At 54.0% G+C, this 27,922-nt stretch overlaps 2 protein-coding genes across 2 annotated transcripts; both read left to right on the top strand.

Annotated features, from left to right (window-relative positions):
* The first annotated feature begins 714 nt into the window (after positions 1-714).
* PIK3R2 (phosphoinositide-3-kinase regulatory subunit 2) lies at positions 715-13,234 on the top strand. Its single transcript, XM_057541468.1, has 16 exons — positions 715-850; positions 2,655-3,402; positions 6,236-6,328; positions 6,675-6,716; positions 6,825-6,956; positions 7,047-7,257; positions 7,752-7,837; positions 7,988-8,096; positions 8,186-8,284; positions 8,433-8,613; positions 8,716-8,841; positions 9,878-10,020; positions 10,252-10,428; positions 11,257-11,328; positions 11,508-11,678; positions 12,006-13,234. Exons 2-16 carry the CDS (start codon positions 3,081-3,083, stop codon positions 12,211-12,213), a joined length of 2,172 nt encoding a protein of 723 aa, XP_057397451.1. The 5' UTR covers positions 715-850; positions 2,655-3,080; the 3' UTR covers positions 12,214-13,234.
* Positions 13,235-16,122: 2,888 nt separating this feature from the next.
* Positions 16,123-19,576, top strand: IFI30 (IFI30 lysosomal thiol reductase). The gene is made up of 7 exons (XM_007195468.2): positions 16,123-16,296; positions 17,335-17,517; positions 17,608-17,682; positions 17,913-18,005; positions 18,824-18,976; positions 19,157-19,210; positions 19,295-19,576. Exons 1-7 carry the CDS (start codon positions 16,183-16,185, stop codon positions 19,355-19,357), a joined length of 735 nt encoding a protein of 244 aa, XP_007195530.1. The 5' UTR covers positions 16,123-16,182; the 3' UTR covers positions 19,358-19,576.
* The last annotated feature ends 8,346 nt before the right edge of the window (positions 19,577-27,922 follow it).

The following is a 27,922-nucleotide window of genomic DNA, read 5'->3' as shown; positions in this document are numbered from 1 at the left end:
CCGTAGGTCGGAAACCTTTGGCCACGCCCCGTTTCCGAGTGTCTTCGGCTATCTCCGGAAACAGTCCGCATGTGGACAGGCTTTGGACTAGTTCTCCCTACCCGAGAGAGTTAGTTCAGCTGTTTCCGGACGCTCTGGGCTACCACGGAAACCCCGGCTTTCAACCCCGGCTCCTTCTCGGCTCTCAGCTTGTTTCCTGAAAAGCGCAGCTTTCTGTCTGAGCCCCTCCCCCCAACTCTGCCGCCTCCATTTCCTGAGTTCTGGGCCACCTCACTCGCCCTCTGGAGCCGTCCATGCTTCGGCAGTTTCCGGAAGCTGGTGGTCGCCTCTAGATCTAAGTTCCCAGGGCCTCATTTGGGACCGAGCACCCTTGGTTCTTTCCAGAAACTTTCCGAAGTCTCGGGGCCCAGCCTCTGTTCTGCCGGTCCAGGGGGAGCGCGCTCGGTCATTTCCGGAATCGCTCGGGCATCTCTGAGTCCAGCCGAGCCTAGCCGAGCTCAGCCTCGGAATTATTCATCTGACCCGAGTATGTTCGGCTGTTTCCGGAAATGATCGGCTCTCTCGGGGCGCCCCACCCCCACCCCCGTTACCCTCCAGTCCCGCGGGAGTACGTTCGGCTCTTTCCGGAAGCATTCGAGCGTTCCCAGGCTCCGCCTCGGCCTCATTGCACCCTCCCGGCCCGAATACGCTCGGCCGTTTCCGCCGGGGGCGGGCCCGACCGTTCGGAATCTCGGCGGCGGCGGAGGTGGGGATCCCGCGGCTGCGGCGACGGCGGCCGCGGTGGAGCCACGGGTCTGGCTCGGCTCTGCGTGACGGCGGCCGCGGCAGCAGCGGTGGCGGCCGCGACCAGGTAAGTCCGGGTTGGTCCGCGTGGCAGGCCGGTCTGGGGGTTCGGTCAGATGCTGGGCGCCCAGGCAGAGTGTGGGGCCACGGTGGAAGCCAGAATGGGAGCAGGGCTGCATCGGGCCCCGCGGGAACTGGGGGCCGCAGGGAGCGGGAGGCCTCTGGCTCGACCTGGCTGCGTTGCAGCCTTCCCCGGACGATGGGGGTGGAACGGGGGACCCTAGGCAGAGATAAGGGGTTGGAGCTGCGGCCCTGAATTGAGGGAGGCCCTGCTGGGAGTGGAGCATTGAGCATTAATGAGGGGCGCCCAGGCATTGTGTGGGGCATAGTGGGGTGCAAGACGGTAGAGGGTCGACTCCACTTCCGGCCCCTGGGCCGGGCTGCGGGGTCCACGCAGGCCCGAGTGCGCGTCTGCACACGCGTGAGCGCGCAGGCCCTGAGTCCAGCCGCCAAGACCCCAGCCAGGCCTGGCCTCTCCACCCGCCTCTTGGATTCGGGGAGCGCTGGTTCCCAGGCGCGCACACCGGGGCGTGTGCAAACGTGTGCTCAGCTGGGCGCGGAGGCGGGCAGGCAAGCGGATTTAGGCGGTTTCCTGGATGTCCCCCTCGCTGGGCCTCAGTTTCCCCACCTGTAGAGTGGGGGTACAGGGGCCAGGGAGCGGGTAAGTTGGGGCGTCCTGGAATGTGGAGCTTGTGCCCCCAGCTCGGACACGTCTTGCTGCTCCCGTGGTCGAGGGATACAGTCTGACCCTCTGCCTGGCACTCGAGGGCCCTGCGTGGTCTGCGGCTTTCTTAAAGCCACCCTGAACTCTTGGCAAGCATTTCTTGCTGTCAAGTCTTTGCCTGTACTATTTCCTCTGGCCAGTGCTCCCTCCTCTCCTCTGTGAGGACCCGCCCCTAGGAAAAGCACCGCCTACCACCCCCCAACCTCTCTGGAGGACTGAACCTGCAGGGCTGAGATTGAGAATGTGTCTGTGCTGGGCTGTGTCTCCCTGAGACTGGGGGCTCCTAAGGGGTGATCATTGCCCCTGCATCCAGCAGCCTCCCTCTTGGCAGTTGCAGTGCCCTCCTTGCCTCCACCCTTTACTGGCTCCATGTCTACCCTGGGGCTAAGGTCCTCTTGGCCTCCCACCACCCCCCTTCTGTTTTGAGTACCTACTGTGGGCACCAAACTGAGCAATGTCTGGACACCGCCCCCCCCCATTCCCTCCTCCCCCGCAGAGATCAGAGATCCATTTGTTTGGACTCACCTCTAGCCCTTTGCCTGTGCTGGGGCCTCTGCTTGTACCTCCTTTCCTACCGCCTTTTGCCCCTGACGCCTCCTTCTGTGCTCAGCTGGCTCAGTCTCTCCTCGGGGCTCCCACAGCACCCTGAGCATCACCCATTACACCCTACCCACTCTGGGTATAACTATCTGTCATGTGGCTGCTGCCTCCTCTCATCTATCCTGGGCCTTGTGAAGTTGGACGGATCTGAGTTTTTGAGTCCTGGCATCCTGGCCCATTGAGTTGTCCAACAAAGACCTCCCTGCTCTGAGCCTCAGATTCCCCATCTCTAACAGGGATGATGAAGAGCTTGTTTACTGAGCATGCAATATGCCCGGGGCAGATTCTTTGGAGCTCTGCCCCCAACAACCCCAAAGGAGGTCTATTATTGTACCCATTTTACAGCTGGGGGAACTGAGGGGGCAGGGACTGGCCCCCCCATTACCCAATGAGTCAGGGGATTCTAACCTGGTGTTTGGGCCCATCTCTGAGTTGGGGGTGGCAGGAGTCCAAACTGGCTGATGCTGCCCTGCCCCTCTCCCCCTAGGTCGGCGTCCCGAGCTGAGCATGGTGACAGCCTGTGCCCTCGGCCCCCTCGCCTGGCGCAGCTGGAAGAGCCGCCAGCCTCGGGAGCCGATGGCCCCCCACGTGAGGGAGTGAGCGGCCCAGCCCAGCCCTACGGATTGAGGGGGGACGCAGCGGCTGAGTGACCTGAGATCACGCTGCTGCCGCCCCCCTCCCACCAGTTGACGAATGGTGGACCGAGCAACGAGTGACCCTTGTCAGGGTCGTGGAACAATGGTGGGAAGCAAGGCGTGAGCATCCCCTGTGGTCACCTGTAACTTCCTGGTGGAAATAGAGGTCTGAGTCCCCAAGCCCACCCAGCGGACCCTCCTGGCCCCCACCCCAGGCTGATGGGGCCACTGGGGCCCCGAGCAGCCACCTGACCATCCATACCCCACCCTGCCCAGCCATGGCTGGCGCCGAGGGCTTCCAGTACCGTGCGTTGTACCCGTTCCGCCGGGAGCGGCCGGAGGACCTGGAGCTGCTGCCGGGCGACGTGCTGGTGGTGAGCAGGGCAGCCCTGCAGGCGCTGGGCGTGGCCGAGGGCAGCGAGCGCTGCCCACAGAGCGTGGGCTGGATGCCTGGCCTCAATGAGCGTACACGGCAGCGCGGCGACTTCCCTGGCACCTATGTTGAGTTCCTAGGACCTGTGACCCTGGCCCGGCCTGGGCCTCGCCCACGTGGCCCACGCCCACTGCCTGCCAGGCCCCGAGATGGGCCCCCTGAGCCAGGTGAGCAACAGGTAGGGCCCCTGGCAGGGCTGGGGGAAAGGGGGAGTGCCCTCAGACCCTTAGTATCCTCTTCTCTCCCATGAGGCAATGGTGCTTCTTCCAGGAGAGGAGGAATAAGGACATTTGGTTGGTCGGCAAGTGTTCATTACACTGCCGTCAAGGGCTGGATGCAGTTCATGGCACTGGGCACCGAGTGGTGGACACAAGGCCTGGCCCTGCCCTCATGGGGCTTCTGGTTCAAGAAGTGATGAGAACGTGATTAGGTGATGACAGATGCTGTGAGGAGGGAGCCTCTCAGGAGAGATGGGGGTAAAGGGCTCCAGGCAGCAGGTACAGCGAGGACAGAAGCCCTGAGGTGGGAATGTCATGACGGGTTCAGGGAACAAGCCATCAGGTGGAGCGGAGTGAGGAAAGGGGCAGGGTCCTCACCTCAAGGACTTCGTGTGATTGATTTTGAGGACAATAGGGAGTGTCCATTAAGATTCAGGGGCTCAATTTAGCTTCATCTTGTGGTTTGCAGACAGAATCCCTTGAGGAACCCCCTTTGTTGTAACCCTAATTTTCCCGTTTCCAAAATGAAGAGAGCCAAAAAGCCCAAAGAAGGTGGGCTACTCAGTCGAGGCCACGCAGCACAGTGACGTGTGAGGACCCTAAATCCCTCCCCAAAGAGACCCTCGGCCATCCCTACTTCCAAAGAGTATCCTGGGAGTGGAGAATCAGGGCACTGAACGTACGCTGCAATTGCTGCGTGCTGGGCTGTATGCTGGGCAGGGCGTGTGGCTTCCAACCAGGGAAACCGAGGCTCAGCTTGTGGGGTGGAGGCTGATGAGTGCTGAGCGCCCGGCGTGGTCTGCTCCGACCCTCACAGCCGCCCAGTGAGGCCCTGTGTACAGATGTGGAGACCAAGGTGCAAGGGGGTTGAACCACTCGCTCAGGGGCAGTCACCCAGTGAAGGCCAAAGCCCCTGGGAGGCACCGTGGCCCCACCCGACGGCCTGCCTGGTTTTGTTCCCGAGGGACACTGATGCCCAAAGAGGGTCAGGCCAGGGTCCCACAGCGTGGGGTGGAATGGCGGGGTGCTGAGGCAGCATGGTTGCTGGCTTGGGCTTTGCAGCATCTGGCGTCTCCAGGGCCAGTGCCTGCGTCCCGCCTCGGCCTAGAGGAGCAGGAGGAGGCCCCATCCGGGCTCCCAGCCAGAATCTGCCTCTCCCCCTGGTAACAGCCGCCTCCCTCCTGCGCCTGGCCTGGGTCCAGACACCACACACATCCCCGCTCCGGGCGGCCACCCAGCCCCACCCTCCAAATCTTCCAGGACTATATGACATCGGCTAGGACCAGCCCTCTCCAGGCCTCAGTTTCCTCATCTGGAAATGGGGGGTACTAGTCCTTTTGTTCAAGCCCTGACCCTCCGGGATCCTGGGACCACCAGGCAGCAGGCTGCAGCTGCCTTCCCTCCATTCAGCTCCACGCAGGGAGCTGCGTGCCAAACCCTGATGTCACCTGCACCCCCGTCTGGCAGTGCACCCACGGGGAGGTTGCTCCCTCCCTGAGCCTCAGTTCCTCATCCGTAAAATGGGGATAATGCCTATCCTGATGGGACCTCCCTCCATGCTTTGCAAACTGGTCACAGGCAAATTTCAAAGTTGAATTTCAGAGTCCCCCTACCAGCTGGGATGTCACCCACCTCCCCTTGTTCGCTCACTTTTTTTTTTTTTTTTTTTTTTTTGCATTTTTGACACAGCTGGGCCTTTCTTCAGCTCAAGGCACCACCTGGCCCATCACTCAGGGAGGCCCCGCAGGCCCCGGCTTGCTCCTGCTGTGTGCCAGGGCGTCCCCGCCAAGGGCCAAAGCTGCATCAAATGGTGGCTGTGCAGGCAGAGTGCGCCTGAGCACAAAAGGCTGGGTGGGGCAGAAACATGGGGCTGGGGGGGGGGGGCGGGGTTGGGACACGGAAGGAGGTCAGCATTTTTAAAAGGGGGGAATTTTTTTTTTTTTTTTAAGCAAAATGACTTAGAAAATGGAGAAAGGTCCTTGGAATGAGGTGTTCTGATCCAGCTGGGGTATTTTCCTTTTACTCTCTTCAACCACTTTGTTGTTCCCACTGAGAAAGGAGAGATGATGCCATCGACCAGTTTCTCAGTTGAGGAATCTGAGGCACAGAGAGGGTGGGTCCTGTGCCTGAGGTTGCACAGCAAGCAATGGCAGAGCCCTAAACCTGCTGTATGGGCGTCCTGTGGCTTCTGTAATGAACTACCACAAACCGGTGGCCTCAAACAACAGGAGTTTATTCTCTCATGGTTCCGGAGACCAGAAGTCCAAAATCAAGGTGTGGGCAGGGCTGTGCTCTGTCCAGAGGCTTTAAGGGAGGATCTTTCCTTGCTTCTTCCAGCTTCTGGGGGCTCCAGGTGTACCTTGGCTTGTGGCCACATCACCCCAATCTCTGCCTCTCCCTTCATATGGCCTTCTCTTATAAAGACACCAGTCATTGGATTTAGGGATCTCATCTTGAAATCTTTACCTTAATTATATCCGCAAAGACCCTATTTCCAAGTAAGGTCACAGTCACAGGTACCAGAGATTAGGAAGTGGACATACCATTTGGGAGGACACTAGTCAGCCAACTATAGCTGGCCTGTGTAGTTGGGTGAATTGATATTTTAATCTAGAAAATCGTTTCCCACTAATTCAGCCCTCCCAGCCCCACCAGCTGGGCCTTCTTTCCCCCCCTAGAGTGGTGGTCCAGATGCCAGGCACTTGGGCTGAGATGCAGCAGGCAAAGAGAGGGACCGGGGTCCTTCTAGGGACCCTGCCAACATTCTGTCCCCTCCTGCCAGGCCTCACACTCCCTGACCTACCCGAGCAGTTCTCCCCGCCTGACGTGGCTCCCCCTATCCTGGTGAAACTTGTGGAGGCCGTTGAGCGGACAGGTGAGCCTCGGCCTGGCTGCAACCCCTGGATTCTGCTTGCTTACCTCTGGTGATGGGCAACTCATCTCCTTCACAGGGCTGCTGGGTTCACTCTGTATGGGAAGAGGCTGAGTCTGGATGTTCTGGGCCTCCATGTTGAGTTGGGGAAGGAGTAACTCCCGGGGGGAATGTAGACCCCATCATTGCATGTGCCATGCCCTCTGCCACCATTTCCCTCCCCTCGCCCTGTTCTTACCTCTGGGAGGTTAGCAGCCACCCCAGACCCCACACGGGGGTCGAGGCAGCGTTTGAGAGCTGGCCTTGCCGCGTGGGGTGGCACTAACCTACCCCATCCCCTTCCCCACAGGGCTAGACAGCTACAGGCCTGAGGCACCTGCCGCGCGCACAGGTGAGGGAAAGCTTCAGTGGGCAAGAGTGGGAGAGGAACCTGCCCCGGACGGATGATGTCCCCTCCCTGCACCCGCCTTGGATCGATGCATCCCCTTTGCACCCGCAGACTGGTCGCTGAGCGATATGGAGCAGTGGGACGCTGCAGCCCTGACTGATGGCGTGAAGGGCTTCCTGCTGGCGCTGCCCGCACCCCTTGTGACACCCGAGGCCGCGGCTGAGGCACACCGAGCCCTGCGGGGTGAGTCTGGCGGGAAGCCCGGACTGGGGAGGGCGCTGGGGCGGGCGGGTGCCGGCCCTGGCTCACCCTCCCCTGGCCGTCTGTCCGCAGAGGCCGCGGGGCCCGTGGGGCCGGCGCTGGAGCCCCCGACGCTGCCGCTGCACAGCGCGCTCACACTGCGCTTCCTGCTCCAGCACCTGGGCCGGGTGGCCCGGCGCGCCCCAGCCCTGGGCCCAGCTGTGCGTGCCCTGAGCGCCGCCTTTGGGCCGCTGCTTCTGCGGGCGCCGTCGCCTCCGCCGCCGCCAGGGGGCGCGCCCGACGGGTGAGAGGCCTGGGGAGGCGGGGCTGAGCCGGAGCAAAAAGGGGTGGGTCTTTAGATGGAGGAAGGGCTGGAGACGTAGCCAGGGCGGGGGTCTAGACGATGAGAAAGGAGTATGGACGGGGCCCAGCGGGGAAGAGGCCAGAGCTGTCATGATGGGCGAGCTAGGAAAGATAACAAGGGGTGGGACTTGAGGTCCAGGAAGACTCTAGCAGGGCTTGGGACAAGGTGATGGGGCCTAGACCGGAGGGCAGGCACTTGGGTGGTGTCTGTACCTTCCTTCACATGCTGACTCCTGTTGTTTGTTGTATGAATACTTATTGGGCGCTAACTGCATATGCATAAACAGTAGTGGGTCTCCCACACCAGCCTGCGTCACCTACTCTTCTTCCCCTCACATGCTTTCACATAGACCCCCCGCCAGACGCGCAAGCACATGCAGGGCCCTGTGCACACCAGGCCCTACCCAGCGCTCACCACACGTCCCTTCCCCGTAGGACTGAGGCTACCCCCGACTTCCCTGCGCTACTGGTGGAGAAGTTGCTTCAGGAACATCTGGAGGAACAGGAGATTGCGCCCCCAGGTGACCTCCACCCCCTTGTATTAGCTCCTATCGTTGGGGACCAAGAATGCTGACTCGGAGCCCTGCCGGTATCAGCAGGCTTGGTTGCAATGGGAGCTGGCCACAGTATACAGTTGGTGCTCAGTGTGCATTTGTTTTCCTGTCCCCCAGCACTGCCACCAAAACCCCCCAAGGCAAAGCCAGCCCCCACAGGCCTGGTCAATGGGGGCAACCCGCCCTCCCTGCAGGATGCTGAGTGGTACTGGGGTGACATCTCCAGGTAGGGTTGTGGGGTGGAGCCACATGGTGGGCAAAGCCTGAGGGGTCGGGTCTCCCAGTGGGCAGCCCCAGTCCTGGCTGTCTCCACAGGGAGGAGGTAAACGAGAAACTGCGGGACACACCTGATGGCACCTTTCTGGTCCGAGATGCATCTAGCAAGATCCAGGGGGAGTACACGCTGACCCTCAGGTGGGGGCCTGTCCCTTCAGGGAGACCAGGGGTGAGCGTTGGGAGGGAGAACACCCAGGTCAGAGGACTGGGGGTCGCACAGCCAGTGGGACGTTGCTGGGTCTGCAGATGCTGCTGGTCGCTGACATCCCCTCTCACCCGCCCCTAGGAAAGGTGGAAACAACAAGCTGATCAAGGTCTTCCACCGAGACGGGCACTATGGCTTTTCAGAGCCACTCACCTTCTGCTCTGTTGTGGACCTCATCACCCACTACCGCCACGAGTCGCTGGCTCAGTACAACGCCAAGCTGGACACGCGACTCCTCTACCCGGTGTCCAAGTACCAGCAGGTGCAGGGCTGGGGTGGGAGCTGGGGGTGGGGGTGGGTGGTGCCTGGCCGGGCCTGGGCCTGTTTCCCAGGTAGCTTCCCTGACAGCACCGGCTATCCCCAGGACCAGATCGTCAAGGAGGATAGTGTGGAAGCAGTGGGCGCCCAGCTCAAGGTCTACCACCAGCAGTACCAGGACAAGAGCCGCGAGTATGACCAGCTCTACGAGGAGTACACACGCACCTCCCAGGTACCGCGGGCCAGCGCACCCCGGGAGACCCAGGCACAGAAGGGCAGTGCCAAGGCCACAGGGACAGACGTCCACTTCTAGGTCACAGCAGGCTCTCACAACCAGGGACCACCCTAAAAACATAGAAATCAATGTATGTGTTTCTAAAAAAAACAAAACAGATGAAGAGGCACCAACCAGCCTCCCAGGAGCGGCTGAGCTGTGGGAGATGTCTTGGTTGAGCCTCTGGGCCTCAGTCTCCCCATCTGGAAACTGGAACCGTGAGTCTTAATTACTTCTCCATCCCCTTCAACCTGGATGTTATTCAAAATGATGATAACCGCCTGACGAAGAGTTGCCTAAGACAAAGGGTCAAGAGGTCATGGAAAAGAGCAGTGTCTTTTAAAAACAGGGAAGTGGGGGGAGGTTTTATTACTCAAAGACTGTGTTAATAAATTTCTCTTGTAAGTTGAGATGCAACTTATTCAGATTGAACATCCATCTCAAGCAGGGAATTTCTCTGTCTCCCCTGTAGTCGCTGAGCAATTTCTGTCTTGTCCCCTTTCTAGTGATGGGTCACCTGAGGTTCTAAGTGGACAAGATACCTGTCTGGGATCAATTAGGAACATCATGACCGTGGAAATGGCTTAGGCCCCCTGAGCCTCAGTTTCCCCATTAATAGTTCTGACTTTGTAAGAGGCTGTTGGGAGGTTTTATGAGATGATGCATGGAAGGTGCTTGGTGCAGCATCTACTCCGAGAAGGAGCCCCATGAATTGTAGCAACTAGATTTATCATTAATTCTCAGCCGTGCTCACAGACCCAGGTATTTTTTAAGGTGCCTAAAGGAGGATCTAAAGGAAGAGGGGGTTTGGGGAGTGTGGGATTTGAAGGCTGAATAAGAGTTTGTTTGGTGAAGGAGGGGCTAGAGGAACGATGCACGCGGTGGAGGGAACAGCTTGAGCAAAGTCTCCATATCAGGTTGGGATCTGCCTTTATCCCTCCTGAGGGACTTGCGGGGAGTCCCAGGAGGTGCTCAGATTTACTCCCTCCTCCAGGAACTGCAGATGAAGCGCACAGCCATCGAGGCCTTCAATGAGACTATCAAGATCTTTGAAGAGCAGGGCCAGACACAGGAGAAGTGCAGCAAGGAATATCTGGAGCGCTTCCGGCGTGAGGGCAATGAGAAAGAGATGCAGAGGTGAGTCTGGTTCCTCTGCCCTGCCCTACCGCACCTTCATCTGACACAGCGCAAGTGGGGAAAGAAAGGAAACAGAAGGGGCAGCCTGGGTTTCAGGGGAAGAGAGGGTCGGTTGGAATGGGTTTTGAAGGATGAATAGGAGTTTGCCAGAAAGAGCAATCAGGGAAGCAGCATGTCCAAAGGCTTAGATACTGGAAGCCATCTGAGGCCTCTGAGCCACTCCTCCTACAGGATCCTGCTGAACTCAGAGCGACTTAAGTCTCGCATTGCTGAGATCCACGAGAGCCGCACAAAGCTGGAACAGGAGCTGCGGGCACAGGCCTCCGACAACCGAGAGATTGACAAGCGCATGAACAGCCTCAAGCCAGACCTCATGCAGCTGCGCAAGATTAGAGACCAGTACCTCGTGTGAGTGCCTGGCTCTGCGCTCACCCGTGGAGCCCCCTGTTAGTGCAGGGGCACCTGGTGAGGTGACCTCTGCATGCATCTCACTCTTGCTTTCTCCACCAGCTAGCCCCACCTAGTCTCCTAGCCCCCTCGTCTGTCCACCAGCCCCTTCCCTCTCGATCAGGCCCCTCCCATCCCCCTCAGAAGGGCTCCCTGTGCGGCGGCCTCAGCCTCAATTGTGGAATGGGAACACTGCTCTCACGAGGCCGGGCCACTGGGAGCCTCCGACAGGGTCCACTCCATGAATGCCAACTGTGCAGCTCAGCACACGGTGCCCAGCCTGAGCCCAGGATCCCTCCTCTGCCCACTGACCCACTGAGGACTTCACCAGCGGCTTCCTTCTTCCGCCTGGGTCTTTGACGCTCATGTGCACCTGTTGTGTGCCAAGCACCCTGCACACGTTAGCTCACTTGGTCCTTTCAAAGTCCTTTGTAAAGCTGCCCTGTGCAAAGGCGCACCACTGTGCAGTCCCCGGGACTGAGCCTCTGATAGTGATAAGACCTTGCCATGATGGCACAATCCAGGGTCTCAAAAAGTGTTAACAGAAACATAATAAATAGGGGGGTTCCCTGGCAGAGCCTGGGGAGTCCATCTGGGTTCAAGTGGTCCTTGGCCAGGCCAAGGCTGACCCCTTGTGGCAACCAGGGGTATCACACCCAGAACCTGCACTTGTCAGCCCTTGCCTCCAGGCAGGCTGGCCTGGCCCATGGTGGCTCACCCTGCCTGTGTTGCAGCTGCTGTTCCCCTACCAGCGGAGCAGCAGGAGCCCACCTTTCCTCTTCCCCCCAGGTGGCTCACTCAGAAAGGTGCCCGGCAGAAGAAAATCAATGAATGGTTGGGGATCAAGAACGAGACTGAGGAGTGAGTGACCACTTGGTTGGGGGGGGGGGGCGGAGGGGTTGTCCCAGGGGAGGGGCCATTTTTGGTGGGCTTTGCAGAATGAGTAGGAGTTCACCACGGAGGGAGAGTTGTCCAGGTGGCAGGGGGACCTTGGAGGCTAACGAGTAAGTGACCAGGGCCCCTCCTTGCCTCCCCCGCAGCCAGTACTCACTGATGGAGGATGAAGATGATCTCCCCCACCATGAGGAACGCACGTGGTATGTAGGCAAGATCAACCGCACCCAAGCTGAGGAAATGCTGAGCGGCAAGCGGGATGGCACCTTCCTCATCCGTGAAAGCAGCCAGCGGGGCTGCTATGCCTGTTCTGTGGTGTGAGTGCCTGGCGAGGGAACGGAGAGTGGACTGAAGGTGGGGAGGAGGGATCCGCCCATTCCTTCCGAGAGCTCTCATTGAGTGCCAACTGTATGTTAAGCCTCGGGAAGACAGTCAGGAAGAAGCCCTAGATTCTTGGGGACAGGGGAGGAAGCTGGAACAGTATCAAAGCAGGAGATTGCGGGGTCTGGACCGGGTCGGCATCCAGCATCCAGGAAATGGGGAGATATGGGTGCCAGGCAGGGTCACCCTACAGGAGTTGGGGGACGGGGCTGGGAGAGCCTGGTGGGGGCCCATCTAACCCACCCCTTCGCCTGCACCCACAGGGTGGACGGCGACACCAAGCACTGCGTCATCTACCGCACTGCCACGGGCTTTGGCTTTGCAGAACCCTACAACTTGTACGGGTCACTGAAGGAGCTGGTGCTGCACTACCAGCACGCCTCGCTGGTGCAGCACAACGACGCGCTCACTGTCACGCTTGCCCATCCTGTGCGCGCCCCGGGCCCCGGGCCCCCACCTGCCACCCGCTGAGCTCTGAGCAGGAGAACTGGCCCGGCTGGGGTGGCAGCTACATCCGCGGTCTCCATCTTTTTGAACCTGTCTCTTCTTTCTTGGGTTTCTCCATCTCTCTCGTCTTTGTGAATTTCTCCAGGTCTATCTGTTTTTCTCTTCATCTCTCTGCAATTCTGTCTCTCTCAGGTTCTCCTCCATGTCTGCCTGTCCCTCCATGTCTCTTTCTCTTGAGTCTCTATCCGTCTCCCGCTGTCACACTTCGTCTCTTTCTAGCTCCATCTGTCTGTCCTCTCTTTCCCTCTTGATCTCTGTCCCTCTATGTATCTGTGGTGGGGGTCCCGCCTCCCCCACTCCATCCCCCTTCCCCCACCAGTACTGCCCTCCCTGCAGCTCTGGCCACCCACACCCCTGTGCCCTGCCCCTGACAGGCCCCCGGGGTCCCCAAAGCCCCACCTTGGCTGCACCTGCCATGTTTACAGAGGCCTCCGGGCTGTGCGGCCCCGACCTGGGTACCCCGATTTTTAAGCCATACACCTGGGATCAGGGCAGGAAGGAACTTCGCTTGGCCACTTCCAGGAACCTCATCCATGACATTTGGGGCCAGGCGGGACCTGCCCCACAGACCCCAACTTCCCCTTCAAATCCTGAAGTGAAACCCGGTTAACACCATGACGGGGCTGCTGCCAAGAAATAACCCCCAAAAAGAAAATAAGTAAAAATAAACTCATGAGCTGACCCCAGGCCTCCCAGGAATTGAGGCCACCAGCACCTCTGGGGCAGCCGACACGCAGCGCTGCCCACAGCACCTCTACGCGACGCAGATTCAAGGCTTCTTCTCAATCATGTCGGGCTCTGATTTTATTTTTCCTCGACTGTACGTAAAGCCCTCTTTTCTCTCCTCTTTTGGGACGAGAGCCCTGGTTTTCTACGCCGCCCACGGACCCCCATCCCACCCCACCTCCTGCCTGCCTGGCCAGGCTGGCAGGCGGGTTTTGTATGGTACGTTGATACTGATGTGGATATAAAACATTGAACTTGATGGATGCTTCTGTCTTTGGTGACAGGCTTCTTTAGCTCCGGGCTGCCAAACGAGGGTTGACAACCCCTGCCTCCTCCCCACCTCCACCCCCAACCCCAGTTTATTTTTTTTATTTACTTATTTTTTATTTTATTTTATTTATTTTTTGCCTGCGTTGGGTCTTCGTTGCTGCATGCGGGCTTTCTCTAGTTGCGGCGAGGGGGGCCTGCTCTTCGTTGTGGTGTGTGGGCTTCGGTAGTTGTGACTCGCGGGCTCCAGAGCACAGGCTCAGTAGTTGTGGTGCACGGGCTTTGTTGCTCCGCGGCATGTGGGATCTTACTGGACCAGGGCTCAAACCCGTGTCCCCTGCATCGGCAGGCGGATTCTTAACCACTGCGCCACCAGGGAAGTCCCCCAACCCCAGTTTAGATGCTCACGTCCAGAGAAGTTGAGAGACCCGCCAACGTCACACAGCAGAGAGGCTCAGACCCCAAGCTCTGCCCCACACCCTGGCCTGCTGGGGGGACCCCAGGCAGACCCTGGCCCAGCTCCTCCCTGGCCCCCAAGTTGGAGTTGGAGTTCCGGCAATCAGCCACCAGCCCTACCCTCCAGAAAGTCACCTCCCCTCTGATGTGCAGCTTCATTGCCAGGCAGGCTCAATAGTCACAACCCCTCCCGTGACACCCAGAGGAGTCTTCAGTGCCAGCCCCTCCCTGCTGACCTTCCACTGACCCCCTCTCCACACCTGTCCCTGACGCCAGCTGCCACGTCCCAGGGGACACTGAGCTGGGTCCTCATGCTGTCTTTAACGCAGATTCATGTTCACCATCTTCCCCCTCCCCAAGGTCCCTGCCACTCTACCCTCCCCTCTCACACCCCCAGGGCTGGGAACCTTCTGACCTTTCTTCTCCCCACACAGCACCTGTCAGGATCCAGCACGCCTGAGGCAGCCCCAGGTGGATGAAGGAACCAGGCTGCCTCGGACCCGTCTCTCCACTGGGCTCTCAGAGGGACAGGACTTGCTTCCCTTGGCCTCAGAGCTCTGGTCCTTCCCAAGCACTGTCCCCGCTGAGTGGTCAGTCAGGAGGCGCCCCATAAATAACTCCAGCCCGGACTCTGCCCCCACTGTGGTCTTCACCCACTGCATGGGTGGACGCAGGGTAAAGCTCACCTTCTCAGTCCCATGAGTCCAGGCGGGTGGAGCCTAGGGGCACAAGAGAATGGCCCACAGAGCCTCTAGCCGGTCCCCACACTCAGTCAACTGTGTTTTCTCAGAGACGTCGCCTCTCCTCTCTGATCCTGTTTCCTCTTACCAAGTAGGGTCAGTAGTTTCTACCCCTGCCCCCAGTGGACACCTCTGAGGGTTCCACAATCAAATGGGTGAGGTTACATTTATGAATTCCTCCAATAGGGCTGGTGTTTAATAACCACCGGAAAAATAGTAGCAATTATATTTATTGCTATTTCTTCTGTCCTGCCCAGTACAGGACCGAGCACACACTAGTTCCCCAAAGCTGTGTTGCTTAGTCTTGCAGGTTTCACAAAGGAAGTGGGTTTTGTTAAGGGTTCAGAGGAATGGGGTGGGGGTTCATCCAGCAGTGGAGACTTCAGGGGAACCCCAGCTCCCAAACCTGCTGCTATGAATGTGGCCACGCGGGCCACGGTTTCCCCAGAACTGAAGCGGGACACGGGCTGTGGAGCGGAGGACTGGGCCGTCTTCCGGCCCACGGGTGAGCATTTTCTCTGGTGGGATCTGAGTCTGTGTCGTGTCAAGGCCTTGAAGTCTGAACGTCTCGGTTACTTCCCCCGACACTACCAGCCGCCAAGCCCTTACCTGGGCTATTCTCCCTGCCCTCACTGCTGTCCCGTCAACACCTCCCCAGGCTCACCTGTGTCACCTCCACACCCAGCCTGGGGCAACTCTCCCTCTGCTCTGAGCCCCCCCATGGTAGCTTTATTCCCCAAACCTCACTTCTCCCGTTTTACAGAATGAGTTGAGGCTTCATCACTTGAGATGCCCACACCGTCCCAGAGCAAACGTGGGTTTGGCTGATTCCTGTGGGTTTGGGTCCTACGGGGCCAATCCCCCGCCCCCGCTCCATGTACAGAGTACAGGCTTCAGGTAATAATGACTGCTCCAACCCGGGCCTCTCTTCTGACAAGGGCACTGGCTGAGGGCAGGGATGCCCCCCTCCTCAAGCCTTTGGACGGTGGAAAGAAGGAACACCAGCTTTTTTCTCTCCCCACCCCCCAGCCAGGGGTGAGGGAGCCAAGAGAAGGGAGCCCCTCCCTGCGCTGGCTTCTGCTTTCTGGCCCAGCTGTGGCCAAGCCTGAGTCAGCCCCACAGGACCACGCTGGTGGATCTGGAGCGTCTGGGCTCTGGAACCTGAGAGGGGGAGAGGGTGGAGGTTGAGAATTAGGGGGGTCCGGGCCAGGCTAGGGGAAAGGGCCCGGGCTGCTCAGCTCCTGCCCGCTCCCAGGCCAGGGATCACCTCTCATCGGAGCATGGTGTGGGGAGGCAGGGTCCCCGGGCTAGGACCAGGGGCCTGGAGCACCCTGGCGGCCCCCAGAGGGATCCGTGGACCCATAGAGACCCTCCTATCTCTTGGTCTCTCCGTGTCTCTGTCTCTAAGCCCCCACCTATCCTTCGCTCAAGGTGCTCAAGCCCCAGCCTCACAGGACTGGACGGGGCTGATTACGGGGAAGTGTCGGGGAAGATCGAAGGGCAGCACGTTGTCCAGGAGATTGGGAGCCCAGCACCTGGCGGGCTGTGGGATGCGGGTGGGGTCGGGGTGGAAAGAAAGACCCAGAGAGAGAAAAGTAGAGATCCCTAGAGACGTCAGCCCCGGCCCCCGAGAGGCGTGTGCACCTGGAGGCGGGCCCGGCCTGGGGGCTGGGCCACCGCCTGGTTAAAGGCGGCTTCTTCCCCGGGACGCTGCTCCCGCCGTTGCACGTTCGCCCCCACTGTGATGGCCTCGTCGCCTCTCCTGCTGTTCCTGCCTCTCCTGCTGCTGCTGGAGGTCACCGCTGCGGCGCGGGCGTCCCCGCTGGAAATACTCCCCGAGGGGGCGGCCCCCTGCGAGGTAGAGAAGGCGACGCGGCGGGCGGGCCGGCGGGGACCAGCGCCCAGGCGAGGTGCCCGCGGCTCCTCCCGCTCCCCAGACTTCGACGGGGACGACCGGGGTCCGGAGGGGACGCTGCCCGGGTCGGTGCCGGCCGCCCCCACCCCCACCCCCGCATCAATCCTTACACTTTGGCCATACTTCCCTTTCCCTTTTGCTTCCCTAACTGGAGTCTGAGTAGCTCAGCTGTCCCCCCACCCCATCCTCCCGCAACTCCCCCCGCCCCCCCCAGGGTGCATTGAGCACCTACTATGTACATCTGGAGCAGGAATCAGAGTCTCCTCTTTTAGGCCAGGGGAAGCCCAGACTAGCTAAGCGGCCTGCGCGTGGCCACCGCATTCATTAGGGGCTCCTTATTGGGTGCATTTCGGTCGGGGAAGAGCTCGCGTGCTCCTGGTGCAGAGGAAGCAGACGCCCTGGAGGCTGAACGACTCGCTCACAGATGCGACCGTCCGCCGCCCCTCAGCTGTAGTCGGAAGTCAACACCTATTAGGCGCCGCCTCTGCAGTAGCCTTGGGAGGGGTTCAGTGGGCCCGTGGAGAGGAAGAATAAATGAGTCAGCGGGTATGTAGGGCCTTGCTCAGTTCAGGGCGAAGGCTCTAGGGATGAAGTGGAAACGAATGAGCCTGCCTTAGTGGTATGCCTCACGAGAAGGCAGGACTGAGAAGGCAGGATTGACGGCAGAGACCAGAAATGTGCATGCCTTGAATTCTTACTGCATGGCGTGCCCCTGGGTGAGGAGTTTCACCTCACCTGGAGGAAGAAAGCAAGACTTGTGCATTCATTAACTGCCTACTGTTTGCAAATCTTTGTCACATCCATTCTGCAGACAGACTGATATTTAAGAATATTTAGGAATGCCGTTAAGCCTCAGAGTCAGGATTCCACCTGGCAAGGTCCGGAAGGAGTGTGAGATGGAGCACCTACTGTTTGCAGCTCCCTTCCTGCAAGAGAACCAAGCAGAGCTACATTTGAATCACATCCCTTCCTTCCATGCAGGCCGGTGAGCTGTGCCTGCAGGCGCCCCTCCGGAAGTCTGACCCTCCGCCCATCAACGTGAGCCTCTACTATGAGTCACTGTGCCCCGGCTGCCGGTACTTCCTGATCCGAGAGCTCTTCCCGACATGGCTGATGGTCTGGGAAATCCTCAATGTCACGCTGGTGCCCTACGGAAACGCTCAGGTGTGTGGGTACAGGTGAAACTGAGGCCTGTGGCCAGGGGAAGGGGATCTGGGCGGGGAGGCAGCCAGCACTCACCCCACTGCTTCTCAGGAACAGAACATCAGCGGCAGGTGGGAGTTCACGTGCCAGCACGGCGAGCAGGAGTGCAAGCTTAACAAGGTGGAGGTGAGCAGCCCCCAGAGTTCCCGAGTTGGGGGCATGAGGCTGGGGAAACTGCCCACGATAAGGAAAATGAAATCAAGACTCAGAAGGGATGGACTGCAGCCAGCTCCGTCCCTTGCCTGTGTGCCTTCATTCTCCGCTTTATTAGTGGACACTCGTGGTTATTCCCGGAGTGGTCTTGGGGTGCTCTGGGCCACCCTCACATCCTTGCCTGCCCCCCCCCCACACCCCAGGCCTGCCTGTTGGACCAGCTGGAGAGGAGCGCGGCCTTCCTGACCATTGTCTGCCTAGAAGAAATGGATGACATGGAGAAAAATCTGAAGCCGGTGAGCAATGCCCCTCACTCAGCCTGGGTTGGAGGGCCCTGGCCTTCCTGCATCCAGACAGACCCAGGTTCAAGTGCTGGCCACGACTACCACTCTCCATGCAGCCCCAGGAAAACAGCCTCCCCTCTCGAAGCCTCGATCTCTGAATCGAGAGAACGAAGATCTTCTGGGGACGTGGGTAGATCAGGGAGGGCTTCCTGGACAAGATGCCTCCGAGCTGGGCTCGGACGAACAGGAATGTGCAGGGACACAGATGGTGATCCTTCTCTGGGGTAAGGAGATGACAGGACAGGCCCACTTAACTCCCTGGCGGGTTATGAAAAAGAACTCCCAAAGGAGTGACCCATCTGCCCTGATTGTTTATTCATTCATCAAACATCTGGGCCACCCAAGAGACCTGAGCCACCCTGAGACACCTCCAGGCCCTGCAGAGTCATAGTATGGAGTGCAAAGGATGAGGGAACACTCAGGAGACTCAGGGGAAGGGGAAGGAAAAGTGCTCCTGGCAGAGGGAAGAGCAAGTACGGATGCTCTCAGGAAAATAAAACACTATAGGGGTCGGGCTGCGGGTCTGGTCTTATGGGAGACAGGAGCAGCCTGAGCCCCTACCTTGGGGGCCTCCACTCAGGCATGTATTAAGCACCCATTGTTTATGGGCATTGCTGCATCCCTGTGAACCCAACTGTCTCCTGTTGCTAGTGAGGAAACAAAAGCTTGGCTTGGGGTGTGGGGTGGTGCTAGTGGGAGGACCATTGGGGAGATAACAGGGAGGAAGCTGAGACAGCACCCCAGCTGGCCAGCTCCCCCTCTGCCCTCAGTGCCTGCAGATCTATGCTCCAAAGGTGTCCCCTGACTCCATCATGGAGTGTGCCACAGGGGACCGTGGCATGCAGCTCTTGCACATCAATGCCCAGCTCACGGACGCTCTGCAGCCACCCCACGAGTATGTGCCCTGGGTCGTCGTCAATGGGGTAAGAACTCTTGCAGCCCTCAGGTCATCCCCCAGGCAGGGACCGGGTTGATGGATGTGACCACTGGGCTGGGAGGCAGGAGGCAGGGGCCAGACTTGGGGCCATTTGCAGCCCCTTCTGGGCCAAGCACGGGTTGGTTGGGGCAGGTGGGACTTAAGACCTCCTGTCTTGTTTGTGCAGAAACCCATGAAAGAGAAGGACCAGCTCTTACGCCTCGTCTGCCAGTTATACCAGGTAAGCTAGACAGGGAACAGAGGGATTCAGCTGGTGGGGGCAGGGTCTCCTTTCAGGACCCCAACTCCTGGCCATCTCCTCCAGGGCGAGAAGCCGGATGTCTGCCAACTCATAGCCAGTTCCCACAAGGAAGTCTGCTTCAAGTGATGGCCGGTGCCCTGGGAGGGAACTGATGCAGGAAGAACAAGATCCCACCTGCGCTCATTTTTTGATCCCTGAGTCAGCAGCCACTACTTATCATCCAGATAACTTCTACACATTCCACGAAGCCGAGACTCAAAATTCTGCCCTGAGATCAAGAATCTTGCCCCACTGAGAACGGTGCTACACTGAAACTAGTTCAATAAACACTTCTGGATGTTGTGATTCATTTGTTAAGTCAGCAAATCCCCTTTTCCTGGATCTGCACAATGCTGGAACCCCTGAGAAGCCCCCTGTCCAGGGGATGCAGAGCCAGAGAGACATCCCTAGTCCCATGGGGGCAGGGATGGGCTAGAGGGGGAGGCACCAGCACTAGAGAACCCAGAGGAGGAGTGAACGTTCTGCATAGGGAGGAGGGTCATTGGGACTGGGGTTTTGAAGGGTGACTAGGAGTTCATTAGGCAGAAAATGTATTTATTAATTCAGCAAACATCCCTAGCTACCCCTTTTTGTTGCCTCACATTGGGTATTATGGGTTAAGCCAGAGAATGGTAACTGGAGCCAGGCAAGGCCAGAGGATGGGGCAGGGACCTTGTCTGGGGAGTCTGAAAGAATATGTTCACTGGGGGGAAATCATGGTGTTTCAGGGAAGGGGAACCAGTGTAAAAAGGCCCAGACAGCAGCAAAATCCGGAGTTAGAATGGCAGGCTGAGGGACTTCCCTGGTGGCACAGTGGGAATCTGCCTGCCAATGCAGGGGACAAGGGTTCTATCCCGACCCGGGAAGATCCCACATGCCACAGAGCAACTAAGCCTGTGCGCCACAACTACTGAGCCTGAGCTCTAGAGCCTGTGAGCCACAACTACTGAAGACCACGTGCCTAGAGCCCGTACTTTGTAACAACAGAAGCCACCGCAATAAGAAGCCCATGCACCACCGCAACGAAGAGTAGCCCCTGCTCACCACAACTAGAGAAAGCCCATGCGCAGCAATGAAGATCCAATGCAGCCAAAGAAAAAAAAAAAAAAGAATGCCAGGCTGAGGCACCTAAGAACGACAGGGCATGTTATAGGATAATTTTCAAAGAAAGGAAAAATCGTGATTCTCATACTGATGTAAAATGAATAAATGTTAAAGATTTTATTTAATTCATGATTAATTAGGGAAACGGGTCAGATGTTCCAAGAACAGACAGATTTATAGGTCAGGAATATTGAAATGATTGTGCAAAACCGACTTTTTCACAGGGGCAGGGGATGGGAGAGCTCTTCCTTTTTTTTCCCACCCAGCTTTATGTTTTTCTAATTTTAATACAGTTGACCCTTGAACAACATGGGTTTGAACTGCATGGGTCCACTTCTACACGGATTTTTTTCACTAAATATGTACTATAGTCCTACATGATCCATGGCTGGTGTGTGTGGTGAGAATGCTTAAGATCTATTTGCTTAGTAACTTTCAAGTGTACAATACAGTGCTGTTAACTATAGTAACCATGCTGTACCTTAGATCCTCAGGACTTACTATCTTACGGTGAAAGTTGTACCCTTTGACCAACATCTCCCCATTCCTTCCCTCCCCACCAGCCCCTGAAAACCAACGTTCTTCTGTTTCTATGAGCTTGGCTATTTTATTTATGTATGTATTTATTTATTTATAAAAATGGATGTTTATTTTTTTTATAAATTTATTTTATTTATTTATTTTTGGCTGCATTGGGTCTTCATTGCTGCACATGGTCTTTCTCTAGTTGCGGCGAGCAGGGGCTACTCTTCGCTGCAGTGCACGGGCTTCTCATTGCGGTGGCTTCAACTTCAACTACGACTACTAGGCATGCGGGCTTCAGTAGTTGTGGCTCACGGGCTCAGTTGCTCCGCGGCATGTGGGATCTTCCCGGACCAGGCCTCGAACCCATGTCCCCTGCATTGGCAGGCAGATTCTTAACCACTGCGCCACCAGGGAAGCCCGAGCTTGGCTATTTTAGATTCCACATATAAACTAAATCATAATTTGTCTTTCACTGTCTGTCTAATTTCACTTAGCATAACGCCCCCCAGGTTCATCCATGGTGCCACAAGTAGCAGGATTTCCTTCTATTTTGTTTAATGACTGAATGATATTTGAGCTGTGCCTTTTGTTAAAAATAGTCTCAGGACTTCCCTGGTGGCACAGTGGTTAAGAATCCACCTGCCAATGCAGGAGACACGGGTTTGAGCCCTGGTCCGGGAAGATCCCACATACCGCAGAGCAACTAAGCCTGTGCGCCACAACTACTGAGTCCTCAGGCCACAACTACTGAAGCCCACATGCCCTAGAGCCCGCGATCCTCAACAAGAGAAGCCACCACAATGAGAAGACGGCGTACCGCAGTGAAGAGTAGCCCCCACTCTCCACAACTAGAGAAACCCCACATGCAGCAACGAAGACCCAACTCAGCCAAAAAAATAAAAATAAAAAATAAAATAAAATCTCAAAGAAAGTCCTTCCTTGACAGGTCTCATGGGATTTGCCCTGATTATTTTACACAGGTGCAGCAGGAGTTCAGTTTGCTTTACTGCAAGTTTCTGTAAAGAATCTCAGGGTGGGGCTTCCCTGGTGGCGCAGTGGTTGAGAATCTGCCTGCTAATGCAGGAGACACGGGTTCGAGCCCTGGTCTGGGAGGATCCCACATGCCGCGGAGCGGCTGGGCCCGTGAGCCACGGCTGCTGAGCCTGCGCTTCTGGAGCCTGTGCCCCGCGACGGGAGGGGCCGCGATAGTGAAAGGCCCGCGCACCGCGATGAAGAGCGGTCCCCGCACTGCGATGAAGAGTGGCCCCCACTTGCCGCAACTGGAGAAAGCCCTCGCATGAACCAAAGACCCAGCACAGCCAAAAATAAATAAATAAATAAATAAATAAATAAATAAATAAATAAATAAAAATTAAAAAAAAAAAAAGAATCTCAGGGTGGACTTCTAAAAGCCTCTATCATTTGTTAACTGGAGATAACTCGAGCTTCACCCGCAGTTTCATCTGTGCCTTTTGGTGAATTTCTCTCTTCTTTGATGTCCCCAAAGTATGGCAAGGATCTTGGTTGGCCAGGCTGGACCTGTAGGGCTGACCCTCAAGTCAGGGACAGGCCAGTTTTCCTGTGAGGGTTTTGTAAGCACTGGCTCCCAAAAGTCCAACTTAGTTTCTTGAAAATGGCTGGTGAAATTGTATCTGGAAACAGTCTGTCTTCCAGGAGGTGGAGCTTAATTCCACCCCCTCACTCTAGCCCTAAGAGTGGACTGGATTTTGGAACTCAATTCCAAAGAGTAGGGAAAGGGAGAAATGGTAAACTGACAGTGGAGTAGAAACACCGGGCAGATGTCCCTTAATCACGTGAGCCAGGTGAGCCTCACGTGATCCTGGTTAACATCATGTGATCCGAGTTAGCGTCACCGGGGTAAATCATGTGATATCACATGCACCATCTGATGCAAGGAGGACACCACCTCTGTGGGATTCTCCCTAAAGACCCAGAACCCCAGTCTAACCACAAGAAAACAGCACCCAAACCAAGATGGAGGGACATTCTACAAAATGTCCCACCGGTCCTCTTCAAAAGTGTAAAGGTCATGAAAAACAAGAAAAAACCCTGAAAGAATCACAGACCAGAGGAGCCTAAGGAGAGGGGATGACTAAACGCAATGTGGTGGGATTGTGGCCAAGTTCACATTTGAACGAATAACTGGAATTAGGATTGATAATGCTGTCCTGTGGTTCCCTAACATCAGCCAATGCACCTTCAGGAATCTGCCAAATAGAATTGTAGCACAGGGACTTCCCTAGTGGTCCAGTGCTTAAGAATCTGCCTTCCAATTCAGGGGATGGGGGTTCGAACCCTGGTCGGGGAACTAAGATCCCACATGCTGCAGGGCAACTAAGCCCGCGCAGCACAACTACTGAGCCCACGCTCTCTGGAGCCCACACACCACAACGAAAGATCCCACGAGCTGCAACTAAGACCCAAACGCAGCCAAAAATAAAATAAACAAATAAATAAATACTAAAAAAAAATTTGTTTAAAGAAATGTATCACAGAGCTAAAAAATACAACCAACTAGTGAATGTAACAAAAAAGCAGAGTGGCATGGACACATATACACTACCAAATGTAAAATAGATAGCTAGTGGGAAGCAGCCGCATAACACAGGGAGATCAGCTCCGTGCTTTGTGACCACCTAGAGGGGTGGGATAGGGAGGGTGGGAGGGAGAGGCAAGAGGGAGGAGATATGGGGATGTATGTATATGTATAACTGATTCACTTTGTTATGAAGCAGAAACTGACATACAATTGTAAAGCAATTATTCTCCAATTAAGATGTTAAAAAAAAAAAAAAGAAACAGACCTCACAGATATAGAGAAGAAGCTAGTGGTTACCAGTGGGGAGGGGGAGGGGAGAGGGGCAATATAGGGGTAGGGAATTAAGAGGTACAGACTATTAGGTATAAAATAAGCTACAAGGATATATTCTACAACACGGGGACTATAGCCAATATTTTTTAAAATTTAATTTTATTTATTTTATTTTTGGCTGTGTTGGGTCTTTGTTGCTGCACGTGGGCTTTTCTCTGGTTGTGGCGAGCGGGGGCTGCTCTTCGTTGCGGTGTGCGGGCTTCTCATTGCGGTGGCTTCCCTTGTTGCGGAGCACGGGCTCTAGGCGCGCAGCCTTCAGTAGTTGTGGCATGCAGGCTCAGTAGTTGTGGCTCGCGGGCTCTAGAGCGCAGGCTCAGTAGTTGTGGCGCACGGGCTTAGTTGTTTCATGGCATGTGGGATCTTCCCGGACCAGGGCTCGAACCCGTGTCACCTGCATTGGCAGGCGGATTCTTAACCACTGTGCCACCAGAGAAGCCCAATTTTTAAAAAAATATTTATTTATTTGGTTGCACCAGGTCTTAGTTGTGGCAGGTGGGCTCCTTAGTTGTGGCACGCAAACTGTTAGTTGTGGCATGCATGTGGGATCTAGTTCCCTGACCAGGGATCGAACCCAGGCCCCCTGCATTGGGAGCAGGGAGTCTTATCCACTGAGCTGCCAGGGAAGTCCCACCAATATTTTATAATAACTACAAATGGAGTATAACCTTTAAAAGTTGTGAATCACTATACTGTATACCTATAACTTACATAATATTATACAACTGTACTTCAATTTAAAAAAAAGAAATGTATCACAGTGAGGGCACTAACCAAGCTCCTTTTTAATTAACTGACTAGGGTACTTATGCCTACAAAATCCCTTCTAAAAATTAACACACCACTATAAATCAACTATAGTTCAGTAAAATAAGTTTTTAAAAAATCCCTTCTAAAATACAACATAACATCATATTTGCATATTATCATATTCACAAGTTCTACCTACACTTGAGGAGGATGTACTGATGTACATCTGAGGCAGAAATCTTGGGGCCATATCTTAGAATCCTGCCTCTCACACCTCCTGGTGTAGAAAAATACAACATACATAGTGAGAAGTAAAGGCCTCTCTGAATTACAGACCTATAGGTAGGCAGACAGAGTTTAGTGGCTCCAATTCTAAAATTTCAACCATGGTTCAAAAGGAAACACAGTGTAGGGGAAATAAAATTTAGAATTTGATTTTGGGAAGTTTGTCCAAAATGTCAAAGATTTGAACACTAGGTTAAATAAGCTCACAAATTATTATGAAACAATACTTAGTTACCTATTTAACCAAAGTGACAATAAAAGATTTTATAGGCAAATACAGTAACATGATAAAAGAAAAAGCTCCAGCTCTTTTAATTTTGAGACGACTCAGTTTTCCTAATTAGAGACTTGATAAAGACAACATTTTGATAAAACAGAATCTTTGTTTTCTATATGAATTACTTAACAGGTAAAGAAAAATCTTTTACAATAATCCAAGAAAATGTTATTCTTTTAACAGAGAAAGAAAGTCAAATTCTAGTTTTGCATAGTCACATTATTGATATTAAAGCTCATTGTTGATAACCAACAAGGACCTACTGAATGGCACAGGGAACTATACTCAATATCTTGTAATAACATATAATGAAAAAGAATCTAAAAAAGAATAGAAAGGTATATATGTATGTATAACTGAATCAATTTGCTGTACACCTGCAACTAATGCAACATTGTAAATCAACTATATTTCAATAAAAATTTTTTTAAAAATAAAGCTCATTTTTAAAATTCTTATAATAATCCATTTAATTTTTGCCAATTTGACCACACAAGATAAGATTTCCTCTTTCTCCCTCTCCAACTTTCTAAATCCATTTAGGTTTTTCTCCTTTATTTTCCTCTTTTGTATTTTGAAACAATCACTAAATACGCTTAAACAGGGACAAAATTACTCTTCTTTTTCCTTCCTAAGAACGCATCCTTGGTCTTCCCTGGTGGCTCAGTGGTTAAGAATCCGTCCTGCCAATGCAGGGGACAAGGGTTCAATCACTGGTCCGGGAAGATATCACATGCCGTGGAGCAACTAAGCCCGAGTGCCACAACTACTGAGCCTGTGCTCCACAACTACTGAAGCCCACACGCCTAGAGCCTGTGCTCCACAACGAGAAACCACCGCAATGAGAAGCCCGCGCACCGCAACGAAGAGTAGTCCCCGCTCGCCGCAACTAGAGAAAGCCCATGCACAGCAACGAAGACCCAACGCAGCCAAAAATAAATAAATTAAATTAAATACTTGCTAATTAAAAAAAAAAAAGAGCGCATCCTTCATACCTCATACTTTTTCCTGCAGAAACACATCTTATTTTCCTTGCACACTTCACATACAGAGTTTTTTTTCTGTACCTTTATTATTCCTAGCAGTTTCATTTACTTACATTGATTATAATTCATAATCCTAAGTTCCAGTGAAAACTAGGAAGCAAGCAATTGTAAACTGCCTGTGGCCTTACCAACATTTATACCAACATTCTATAGTAGATTAGCAAATTTATGAATACATCATTTCATAATTTCTAGAAGCATATGCTTCCTTATAATACAGTTTTTTGATGTGGCAAAGGACGTGTTTACTAACGGAAACATCATTAGTCCCTTTGTAAAAATTAAGAAGCCAACAAGATAAACTTATGTTTAGTGATTAATATTTTAGTATTTTCTCATATTTGAAAATTGTCTATATATTCAATGACTATCCACCATTTCACTTAACTTAGTATAAGGTTTCAATTTTCCAAAATGATTCTGGAAACTATTTTTAAGGAGACATTACAAAACAAAATTATTGTTGAGAAGTTCACTTATAAACTTTTATCCCATTTACGTTTATTACTTAACTTGCTTTTAACAATTATGCTTAAATTACTCATGAAAATTTCATGACTCATTAAATAGCTAGCCATAATCTTGTTATTGTTGATAAATCAAGCAAGTATCAAAAATCACAGAAGCAAAGAGTGTAAAAAGTTAAATATATGACCTCCTTTATTTTAAAATTTACTGTCGTGCTTGATATACATCAAGCAATTCACTTTTATTGTCTGTTTTGTTCTTAGTTTGAATTTACAGTTTTATAATCTAAACATCTAGTAGAGACAACCAGTTTGTTTGACTAATCAACTTACGTAAGCACTTTTTTTTAAGACAATTAAATAGAGCTCTTTTACAAGTTAATTTTTAGCAATACTTCCCAGAGGTAGAAGAATATCACATGTATATAGACAAACATAAACATAGAGACAGAAGCAAACAGAGATCTTATAACTTTTATTTTTAAATTTTAGCCATGAGACAGGTACAAGAATTTTAAACTCATTATTGAAGAAAAAAAAAGTTGGATCCAAAGTGTGTTTCTGGCAGATGGAACAAGTTACTAATATTTGTGAAGAAGCCTTTTTAAACTTTTTTTCTTGCCGGTGTATTTCCAAATAGCCCTCTGAGTACATAGTTCCATTTTAGCTTAGGAAAGAAGAAGGCCTTGAAAATAGTTCCAATCAGGCTCTGAATATGTCTCCAATAAAGCCAATTTCTGACATAGAGTTCCTTTAAAAAAAAATCCTTTCAATATCTTATCATCAGGTTTCAGCCCAAACAGTAAATTTTCCCGGCAGTATTGAACTCCCTTTTTATTTTTTAACTTCTTTTTTTTAACCAAAAGCATACCTATTCCAAGTGATTCAAAACCAAAACCAATCAGCCTTCTATGACTAAACCATGGATGCATGAGGGGTCCCCAAAGAGGGTGCAAAAAATGCAGCTCTCTCAAGATCCAGAGCCACTCCCAAAGATGGCCAAAAGAGAGAAAGACTTAGACAATTCCCCTCAGAGGCTGGCAACAGTGGTCCAGTGGTCGGTAGGACCCTAGCCACAAATGGGGTGCAACCCACATTTCTTTCTGGCCATCTACATATTCTCAGGGCTCTCACCTGATGGTTGGACATGTAGGACCAAAACCGGCATGCCCTAGCAGACAGAAAGCCAAGCCAAGCTCTCGGCACACAAGTCTCTGGCTGAGACTGACACACAAGACAGATTAACAGGGGAAAAGCATAAAAAATTTATTTACATGTACGTGGGAGTCTTCGCAAGAAAAATTAAGA

This window comes from Balaenoptera acutorostrata, chromosome 2 (assembly GCF_949987535.1).
Source record: "Balaenoptera acutorostrata chromosome 2, mBalAcu1.1, whole genome shotgun sequence".
Classification (NCBI taxonomy): Eukaryota; Metazoa; Chordata; class Mammalia; order Artiodactyla; family Balaenopteridae; genus Balaenoptera; species Balaenoptera acutorostrata.
The sequence above is the reverse complement of the archived record's forward strand: the minus strand, read 5'-3'. Positions and strand labels throughout refer to the sequence as shown.

Coding starts and splice junctions, on each gene's coding strand:
- PIK3R2 (XM_057541468.1), top strand. CDS start 3,081: ATGGCTGGCGCCGAGGGCTTCCAGTACCGTGCGTTGTACCCGTTCCGC. Junction 6,329..6,674: donor GGAGGCCGTTGAGCGGACAG/GTGAGCCTCGGC, acceptor CCTTCCCCACAG/GGCTAGACAGCTACAGGCCT. Junction 7,258..7,751: donor CCAGGGGGCGCGCCCGACGG/GTGAGAGGCCTG, acceptor CCTTCCCCGTAG/GACTGAGGCTACCCCCGACT.
- IFI30 (XM_007195468.2), top strand. CDS start 16,183: ATGGCCTCGTCGCCTCTCCTGCTGTTCCTGCCTCTCCTGCTGCTGCTG. Junction 17,683..17,912: donor GCAAGCTTAACAAGGTGGAG/GTGAGCAGCCCC, acceptor CCCACACCCCAG/GCCTGCCTGTTGGACCAGCT. Junction 18,006..18,823: donor TGGAGAAAAATCTGAAGCCG/GTGAGCAATGCC, acceptor CTCTGCCCTCAG/TGCCTGCAGATCTATGCTCC.